This window comes from Carassius auratus, chromosome 18 (assembly GCF_003368295.1).
Source record: "Carassius auratus strain Wakin chromosome 18, ASM336829v1, whole genome shotgun sequence".
Lineage (NCBI taxonomy): Eukaryota > Metazoa > Chordata > Actinopteri > Cypriniformes > Cyprinidae > Carassius > Carassius auratus.
Genome location: NC_039260.1, coordinates 23,688,702 through 23,699,707, shown reverse-complemented (window position 1 = coordinate 23,699,707; position 11,006 = coordinate 23,688,702). Strand labels below are relative to the sequence as shown.

General features: G+C 41.9%; 1 protein-coding gene across 2 annotated transcripts; it reads right to left on the bottom strand.

The window, feature by feature from the left end:
• Positions 1–1,691: 1,691 nt before the first annotated feature.
• Positions 1,692–10,762, bottom strand: LOC113118712 (protein YIF1B). 2 transcript variants are annotated; one of them, XM_026288104.1, is made up of 8 exons: positions 10,559–10,762; positions 9,914–10,134; positions 6,615–6,719; positions 5,712–5,790; positions 5,563–5,620; positions 3,006–3,161; positions 2,428–2,521; positions 1,692–2,344 (listed from the first exon to the last, which is right to left on the bottom strand). In XM_026288104.1, the coding sequence occupies exons 1-8, from the start codon at positions 10,599–10,601 to the stop codon at positions 2,189–2,191; spliced, it is 912 nt and encodes a 303-aa protein (XP_026143889.1). In that variant the 5' UTR covers positions 10,602–10,762; the 3' UTR covers positions 1,692–2,188. The 2 variants fall into 2 exon arrangements, with proteins under 2 accessions (XP_026143889.1, XP_026143890.1); XM_026288105.1 differs by having other exon boundaries at positions 10,568–10,762.
• Positions 10,763–11,006: the final 244 nt, after the last annotated feature.

The window sequence follows — 11,006 nt, the reverse complement described above, 5'->3', positions numbered from 1 at the left end:
GCAATTTTGGTAACCCTTTCTATGAAGCCCGAATTTATAATACATTATAAGGATATTCTTAAGGCATTATAATGAATGGATAATGTATTATGAAAAAATTGATAATATGTTATATCAACTCATGAGTAATCATAACAACAACTATAATGCATCATAATACTTATGTATTTGTGGTAATAATTGAAAAGTATGATAACACACTGAACACCATATTAAATCTATTTCATTTACAGTATAATGGACTGTATCATATCTTGACATTGTTTAAGATCTGCACAGTATCTTACTACAGCTTGTGAGTGGTTAGATGTTGAGTGTTATTTGAGTGTTTCCTGTGGAGCTGAAGTTAATTAATTTATGTGAGCTTAATACTACAACTGAAAAAAAAAATGCTGCTTTGTATGGTTAGATTTTATTTTTATGGTCTTAATCAATCGATCATAAGCAACTTTGCAACTACATGTCAACTAACTCTCATTAGAGTAAAAAAAAAGTTGATATAACAGTTGATATAATGAGTTGATATAACATATTATAAGGTTATATATATATAATGCATTATGCATTCATTATAATGCCTTAAGAATACCCTTATAATGTATTATAAATACGACCTTCATGGAAAGCGTTACCACTATTTCATTCAGAAAACAGTCACTTTTATTTCCATTGAGTTTGAGAAGGTTGACTGACATCGGTTGCTGATAGCTTGACAGAAAGTGAGAGCATAGGGAAGATGAGAAGTGTTTGGTTTTGTGGAAAGGTAGAGTTGTATCAACCGTGTAGCAGTGACAATGTATCCCAAAATAACCAAGAATATTGCCAAAAAGTAATAAGTAGATGATAAAAAGCAATGGTCCCAGCACCGAACCATGAGGAACTATGGCGATTCTTGATGCAACATTTTTCCCTGAATTAAATCATTTGTGTGTGTGTGTGTGTGTGTGTTGATACGACCTGAACCAGGCAAGTGCATTATCAGTGATCCAAATAGCAGCCAAACATTATAGCAGAACTTATGGTGTCAAAGTCTCGACAATGATCAAGATGGAGAAAAGGCCGTTGTCAGATGCATGTAGAAGATCATTAGTCATTCTTACCAAAGCTGAACTAACTAACTGAAAAGGTTTGTAGAGGTTATTGTTTTGAAGATAAGCTTGAAGTTGGGTTGCAATAGTCCATTCTAAAAGTATAGCAATGAATGGGAGTTTGGAAATGGGACAGTCATTATTTTGGTCATGATGAGGATCCAAGTCAGGTTTCTTAAGAACTGTGGTAACAGAAACAGTTTTGAGAGAAGGAACAGTGGCAGTGAGTATGGAAGTGTTAACTAAGGATGCTATGAGCGGTGTAATAGAGGGCAGACAGGTTTTAACCAGAGCAGTCGGGATGGGCTCTAGTGAGTCTAGAGATTTCTTCGACTAATGGAGGATGAAAGGTCAATAAAGTAGATAACGATGGGTGCAGTTTGGAGGTAAGATGATTTGCAGTTTCTGCAGGCTTTAATAGTTTGTTGATAGTAGAGAATACAGTCTGTTATTTTCATTAATACTAACAGAATATGAGTGGCAGTCAGGGCACTTCTATATGAAGGAAAATGATCTGTATACATCTGTTGATGAATAGATTTTCCCTTAAAGGTGAGTTTTCAGGAAGTATTACAACTCAAACTTACTAACATGCAAACTAGCTCTTGAGAACAAGCGTTTATTTCATTTACAAATTATGAAAGAATACAACTGCAATTGACCCTGAAATGTATGAGGCATTGTTTTTCTTATGTATCTGTCAGTGTGACAAGAAGGGCTTTACTGGTTTAAAAAAAAAAAAAACACCACTAAACATCCACAACAGACATCACACAGAGTTGGTTTCATTGGTTTGCGGCCAGCAAACAGTCATATACAGGTTTCTCAAGCCAAAGCATCTAGACATCGACCTTTGTTTGCAAACATAAACGGTTTTACATTAAAAAATACAATTGCACTATACATTATACAAAACAAAAGCCAACAGAAACTCTTAGAAATGTCCATACAAAAGACTGCTGGGCAATTAGAGTTCAGATCATTCGTATTGTGCTGTAAAGCTGCACAAAGTGTGTCCATGTGAGTGCAAATAGGCTCATGTCTCTAGAGATGTTTGTGACTCCTGCGGTACAACGATATGGCTATGACACCTCTGGCTCTTATCTGACCAGATGGAAGGTCAGCCAGTACATGAAGACGGGCTGCGCCGCAGCGATGGCCATGGTCAGGTACATTCGCAGCTGGTTTTTGGCTCCTCGCACTAACCGACCCTCCGCGGCCGCTTCAGACAGGATCTTTAACCGCAGTGTCCGAATCTGTCCCAAACACAGGAGAACCATCACATCTGAACTCTAGAGATCAGATTCAAACTGACATCACTGTATCTTTCAATACACACCGTAAAAACAAAAGTAGAGACGCAGCACCAGAGCAGCGAGAGGTGGTATCCCATCCGGCCGAACAGAAGTCCTGCGATCACGCCCACGATCATCCTGAGCAAACAAACACAGCAAGAATTCACACAATGGTGAAAGAAGGTGGACATTGTATGCACTTCAGAAAACACACATTCAAAGTGTACTTTTTTTTTTTGCAATCAAGGACTTTGTTTGAATAACTTTAAAACATAATAGTATAATAATAGCCATCTTTAATTTCTGGCTAAAGTAATCCTTTAAAAGTGTGTGAATCAGCCTAATCATTTGACTTTATTTTTCATGTCTCATTTAGTTAAATAACATTTAAAAAACTACCCGCTAGCACCACCCAGAGTCCAAAACTCTGTCAGGACCAGTTTGAACATTGATCCCGGTGTTAAAGGGTTAGTTCACCCAGATAAACGGAGGTCTCACGGGTTTGAAACGACATGAGGGTGAGTCATTAATGACATAATTTTGCTATCTGGGTGAACTAACCCTTTAAAATGATAAAATTGTTGTAAGTCTAGGGAAAAGACTGAGTAACTAATAGTCTTACCCAACATATTTGTATCCAGAAAAGGCCACCAGATCGATGGTGGTGAGGTCAGTGTTAACCGTTACCAGATACAGACTGAGAAGAACAGCCAAAACCTCAATGATGAGCCACACCAGAGCCGAGGAGGCCTGAATGCCCAAGATCTCCGGAGAAAACCTTTAAAAAAAAAAAAAAAAAGATTGTTTGCTTCTGACTGTACTTGGCTTGACTTTAACAGGGTATATACAGACCATCTTACGTAAAATGTAAGCTGATACATTTAAGTAAAGCAGAGGGAATAATCAAGATGTCACAGTGGGCCTTCATCCATAGTTTTGGACAAAGATTCGCTTATTGCTTTATTAGACAACCTTAGCCTATAATTATTACATTATTAACCTAAAGTAAAACATGAGCCAAGTGTTGTGCTACATTTGACAGTGATAGATATGTCAAAGTTAGATCAATGGTTCTCCAGCTATGGCTCACTATTGCTGGATACGATTAAACATACAATAAAATCATTGAAACAAAATCTCTATAGTTTATGTTTGGCTTTATCAGAGCCATGCTAAACCTCCAGATTAAGCATTACAGTGAGTGTATAACACTATGCCCTTCACAAGCCATGTCAATGTTAGTCACAATGGTGGTACCTGAAAAGCTTAATATTTTCTGAGGAGGTACTCTGTGACAAGTTTAAGTCAATATTGAGTCAATTTGAGAGGTGGAGCAGCACCCCATGGACTGCCTGCTTGAGGCCTAGACTGGAGCTATTAATCCTAAATATGCATATTTAACAGGTAAATTAGTCTACTCCAACCTCCATTTAATTAAATACATTTTCCAATATTATAGCGACTATTATCGAAGAAGCAACAGTAAGCTAAATAATAAAATGATCACAAATTTGTGAAAATGTTTGAATACAAACAACTATGTAAGCATAAAGGTCTACCAAACAGGGTTTCCAGGTATTTATTTATTTATTTTAGTTTAAAATGACTGATTTTAGCTGCAGCTTTTCTCAAAATGTGCAATTATATTTGCAGAATTTCTTATTGTTCTGCAGTGAAAATATACCACAGAGAACGTTCTTCTAACACTGTTGTGACTTTTCTGACTGAGAGCCACTGTAGGTCTCCAGAATAACGTTCGAGGACACCAGCACTAAAGCCATTAAGATTTACAGAAAGAGGCTCATAATGGCTAAATATAATTTAATGAATACAAAAATATATAGGCTATATTAGGGAGTGGAAAATGACCTATAAGTACATCTCTGCAGCCATCTACTAGTGGTTATTTAATATATATTTTTTTATTTAATAAAGTGTTTGCTTTCCTACATTATAAAACTTTTAGTTTTATGAACAAATATCGTCACATTAAAAATAACTTTCAAATTTGGTAATACTTAAAGCACTGGAGTGCTGGGAAAAGTTGTGTGAAGCATTTAAAATCTCTTGAAGCATAAGAGCATTTCTGCCACAGGTTGTTCCTGTAGTGTACTGTTAAATCCATGGTCAGTGGTGGAGATTTGTGGTTATTGAACACTGTTTTTCCTGGTTTCCACATCAGTGGCGTTTGTCCTGATATCAGCTTTAACAGAATTCTTCGCTGAAGATGAACGCTTCTCACAAGATTTCAGAGATGTTATTGATTCTGATGATATCGCTCAGGTCCTACTCTCAACATATAAATAAAAATGAGAATTTTTAGAAGAAAGGCCTTCACTTAACACAAATTTAAAATGTATTTAGGGCTCGAAAATGTAATACCTCGTCAGATGACGCTTATTACTTTTAATGCCCTTATTTTTGGCTAATTTCATTCACTACCTTTTACAAACCCGCGGATGCCCTGTTTAAACATGCTTCATGGATAAAGGGTTTTGGCAGATCTTCTAGTATTAAAAACGTGTGTGTTTTCCTGGAATACAGGTTTGGACAATCTGGTCCCATTGGTTGGAAAACTGAGAACAGTATGTGGTCGAGAGCAGACCGGACAATAGCAGGAAGTCTCAGAACATTCTCCTTTTCCTGTCACATTCATGCACCATTAAAACACAGATCCCCATCGTGACACCACATCTATAAATCAAGCTTCACGGGTTAGTAATAAAAGAGTGACTATTTTAATCATCTGAACCGGGAATTTAATAGCTCTTATTGATTGAAGGCTAAATGGACAAAGTCAAAATCACATTGTGAAAACATTTCTTCTTTTTTTACAGCTTTACTTTCAGACTTTTTTTTTTTTTTTTAAGAATTTACTTTTTTTAACATTCTTGTTAAAAGTAGAAATTTTTTTTTTTTTACTGCATGGTACATTTAAATAATTATTTAAGCATTCATAGTAAGTCAAATTGAAGGAGTGTGCATAAAGGCATTTTTGTAAATTAAATGGTGAAATATATCAACATTTTATCAGTGAGACAAAAATCTCTTTTTTTTTTAAATTCTTTTTAAGGGGCTCGAAGGCAAATCTTTACTGGCTAGAATAGTGCCGTTTGATGAATGTCACTAACAGCAGGGCAGTGTCAGGTCAGAGGTCATGCATCGTCCAGAGCTCTTACCGGTTCTGTGTGCCCAGAGCCAGTCCTGCTACCAGGATGTATGTGATGAACCCCATCACTGCGGAAACAGAACAACACAAACACAAACACATGCATGTAATGAACAGCCCACAGCTTCTGCACTGAAACGTATGGTTTGGGGGTCATACCGGGGATGTACAGGTCAGGGGCGTTGATATCGAAGCGCGGGGCGACTGGAGTGTCCTGCTGATAAATCACCTCCCAGTTCTACAGAGAAAAACACTGTATGGGTCAATATTATCGATTTTTCTTGCATGCCAAAAATCATTAGGATATTAAGTAAAGATCATGTTCCATGAAGATGGTATAAATTTCCTACCGTAAATATATCAAAATGTAATTTTTGATTAGTAATACGCATTGCTAAGAATTCATTTGAACAATTTCAAAGGTGATTTTTTTTCAGAATTTATATATATATTTTTTGCTCCCTCAGATTCCAGTTTTTCAAATAGTTGTATCTCAGACAAATATTGTCCTCCCAACAAACCAGACATCAATGGAAAGACGATTTATTCAGCTTTCAGATGGGGTATAATTCTCAATTTCGAAAAATTGATATATATATATATAACATTTTTGGAGCTTGACAGACCCTGGTCATAAAAAGAGTCTTCAAAACTTCTCCTTTTTGAGTTCTATGGCAGAAAGTAAATGAAGGGTTTGGAAAAACATGTGTAAGTGATGCCTAAATCATATCCTCAACTATCCTGTAAATACAGAGGCTTGATCCTTGTGAAAAAGTACCGGATGTGCACTTGTGCGCTTCAAATCTTAAAAGTATATATTAAAAAAAAAACTGTACTTGCAGATGATATATAAATGGCATAGAATGCCACTGAAGTGCAACTGTTTGCATTTAAAATAAGTTTAAACACATTTCCATTGCAAATAACAAGCAATTAAGTGTCCAACAGACATCACATTCAGTTCACACTCAAGTATATGCTTTTCAAACATATTATATACAAAACACAAAATAACAACTCTCTTAATGCAACAACTCTGTAGATATGTAAGTGTGATCTTACGTCATGCATGTAGGGAAACACCAGCAGACCGAGCTTCTTGCCCACATATACTGTGTCCACCGCAAAATAATACTTTAGCTTCGAGATGGGGATGAACCGATCCAGCTGTGAACCAAAAGTAATTTAATAATTCACTCCAAAATAATAGGCCTGCAGCTATGACTCATATCCCACAACACACACAACATGCTCTCTTACACCACGACACACTCACAGAAGTCCACACGACACACTCACAGACGTCCAGAAGACAGACTCACAGACGTCCACACGACACACTCACAGACGTCCACACGACACACTCACAGACGTCCAGACGACACACTCACAGACGTCCACACGACACACTCACAGACGTCCAGAAGACAGACTCACAGACGTCCACACGACACACTCACAGACGTCCACACGACACACTCACAGACGTCCAGACGACACACTCACAGACGTCCAGACGACACACTCACAGACGTCCACACGACACACTCACAGACGTCCACACGACACACTCACAGACGTCCACACGACACACTCACAGACGTCCACACGACACACTCACAGGCGTCCACACGACACACTCACAGACGTCCACACGACACACTCACAGACGTCCACACGACACACTCACAGACGTCCACACGACACACTCACAGACGTCCACACGACACACTCACAGACGTCCACACGACACACTCACAGACGTCCACACGACACACTCACAGACGTCCACACGACACACTCACAGACGTCCACACGACACACTCACAGACGTCCACACGACACACTCACAGACGTCCAGACGACACACTCACAGATGTCCAGACGACACACTCACAGACGTCCAGAAGACAGACTCACAGACGTCCACACGACACACTCACAGACGTCCACACGACAGACTCACAGACGTCCACACGACACACTCACAGACGTCCACACGACACACTCACAGGCGTCCACACGACACACTCACAGACGTCCACACGACACACTCACAGACGTCCACACGACACACTCACAGACGTCCACACGACACACTCACAGACGTCCACACGACACACTCACAGACGTAAAGACGACACACTCACAGACGTAAAGACGACACACTCACAGACGTCCAGACGACACACTCACAGACGTCCACACGACACACTCACAGACGTCCACACGACACACTCACAGACGTCCAGACGACACACTCACAGACGTCCACACGACACACTCACAGACGTCCAGAAGACAGACTCACAGACGTCCACACGACACACTCACAGACGTCCACACGACACACTCACAGGCGTCCACACGACACACTCACAGACGTCCACACGACACACTCACAGACGTCCACACGACACACTCACAGACGTCCACACGACACACTCACAGACGTCCACACGACACACTCACAGACGTCCACACGACGCACTCACAGACGTAAAGACGACACACTCTGATGTCCAGACGACACACTCACAGACGTAAAGACGACACACTCTGATGTCCAGACGACACACTCACAGACGTAAAGACGACACACTCTGATGTCCAGACGACACACTCACAGACGTGCACACGACACACTCACAGACGTCCACACGACGCACTCACAGACGTAAAGACGACACACTCTGATGTCCAGACGACACACTCACAGGCGTCCACACGACACACTCACAGACGTCCAGACGACACACTCACAGACGTCCACACGACGCACTCACAGACGTAAAGACGACACACTCTGATGTCCAGACGACACACTCACAGACGTCCACACGACACACTCACAGGCGTCCACACGACACACTCACAGACGTGCACACGACACACTCACAGACGTCCAGACGACACACTCACAGACGTCCAGACGACGCACTCACAGACGTCCACACGACACACTCACAGGCGTCCACACGACACACTCACAGACGTAAAGACGACACACTCTGATGTCCAGACGACACACTCACAGACGTGCACACGACACACTCACAGACGTCCACACGACACACTCACAGGCGTCCACACGACACACTCACAGACGTCCAGACGACGCACTCACAGACGTCCACACGACACACTCACAGGCGTCCACACGACACACTCACAGACGTAAAGACGACACACTCTGATGTCCAGACGACACACTCACAGACGTGCACACGACACACTCACAGACGTCCACACGACACACTCACAGACGTAAAGACGACACACTCACAGACGTCCACACGACACACTCACAGACGTCCACACGACACACTCACAGACGTGCACACGACACACTCACAGACGTCCACACGACACACTCACAGGCGTCCACACGACACACTCACAGACGTCCACATGACACACTCACAGACGTCCACACGACACACTCACAGACGTCCACACGACACACTCACAGACGTCCACACGACACACTCACAGACGTCCACACGACACACTCACAGACGTCCACACGACACACTCACAGACGTCCACACGACGCACTCACAGACGTAAAGACGACACACTCACAGACGTCCAGACGACACACTCACAGACGTCCACACGACACACTCACAGACATCCAGAAGACACACTCACAGACGTCCACACGACACACTCACAGACATCCAGAAGACACACTCACAGACGTCCAGACGACACAATCACAGGCGTCCACACGACACACTCACAGACGTCCACACGACAGACTCACAGACGTCCACACGACACACTCACAGACGTAAAGAAGACACACTCTGACGTCCAGAAGACAGACTCACAGACGTCCACACGAGACACTCACAGACATCCAGAAGACAGACTTACAGACGTCCACACGACACAGTCACAGACATCCAGAAGACAGACTTACAGACGTCCACACGACACAGTCACAGACGTAAAGACGACACACTCACAGACGTCCACACGACAGACTCACAGACGTCCACACGACAGACTCACAGACGTCCACACGACACACTCACAGGCATCCAGACGACACACTCACAGACGTCCACACGACGCACTCACAGACGTAAAGACGACACACTCTGATGTCCAGAAGACAGACTCACAGACGTCCACACGATGAACTCACAGACATCCAGAAGACAGACTTACAGACGTCCACACGACAGACTCACAGACCTCCACACGACAGACTCACAGGCGTCCACACAACACACTCACAGGCATCCAGACGACACACTCACAGATGTCCACACGACACACTCACAGACGAACACACGACACACTCACAGACGAACACATGCAGGGCGGTTCCTACTCAAGGACTGACGTACGTTCTTGTCCATCATCTCTCTGCCGTGCGAGGCAAGGCTGCTGCCGTAAGCCAAGGCCAGGTTAGACATGGGGTCCGAGATCAAAGCCTGTCCCGGACACACACCAGGGCCTTTCCCCACACCGCTGAGGTCGTGTTTGTCCCCTCCAGCGCTAGTGTCGTCGAATAACAGACTGGGGTCCCTGGGGTCCCCTGGGGTCCCTCGCATCCTGACCCCCGCCTCTGTAGACAAGAATCACATCTAACTCAGCATCAATACACATTATGTACACAAATGACTGCACTTGTTGGCAAAAGCCCATAGCAAACAGTCACAACACATCATTCATGAATATTACACAACTCATCCGCTAATCTAAAGGGTGATTCCAAATCATGAAATCATTTAGATGGTCACATTCTGAGGTTTGATCTACTGAATGTATGTAAACAAGCAAACCAGAGCAAGAATAAATAACGGTAACGTTACACTGAAAGGAAACACGCCTGAATTTGCTTTTGTTGTAAACGCAGACAGTTATTTAATAACCAAACAACACACAGCTAACCACATCATTTTCATCCGATCATGAAATATGTGTCTTTTATATCAAACACGATCATTTATCCACTCAGTTATTAAATACGATAGGGAATGATCACGTACGTAACTTACGCTGTCTGAACCCACTCTGGTTTGGATACTCCATCGCTCCCAAAAACGTATATTTAATTAAATAGTGAGGCTACGAAAACATATATAAATATTTATCCACACATTTAGACGCCTAAACACAGAGAAGCTGCCGGTAGCGAAACTAAAATTAGCACCGCGGAAATATCAATGAAACTAGAGAGGAACAGCGAGGGTGTAACTGACATCACTTCCGGTTCACGTCGCAACGTTCCGCGCTGTCATTGGAGATTTTCTTACTTTTGCCAAGTCAAAAGTGAGCAGATTTTATTTATTTATTTATTTATTGGTCAACATATTATTATTATTATTATTATTATTATTATTATTATTATTATTATTATTATTATTATTATTATGTAATCATATTATTTTGTATTTTATTATTTTAGTACTTTAAAATTGTGCATCTGTCATCGTT

Bases quoted from the DNA above. Each gene is read 5' to 3' on its own strand.
- LOC113118712 (XM_026288104.1), bottom strand. From the start codon at position 10,601: ATGGAGTATCCAAACCAGAGTGGGTTCAGACAGCGTAAGTTAC. The intron at 10,135-10,558 runs GTACGTGATCAT...TCTTGTCTACAG, and splicing joins GTTCAGACAGCGTAAGTTAC to AGGCGGGGGTCAGGATGCGA. The intron at 5,791-6,614 runs GTAAGATCACAC...TTTTCTCTGTAG, and splicing joins TGTTTCCCTACATGCATGAC to AACTGGGAGGTGATTTATCA.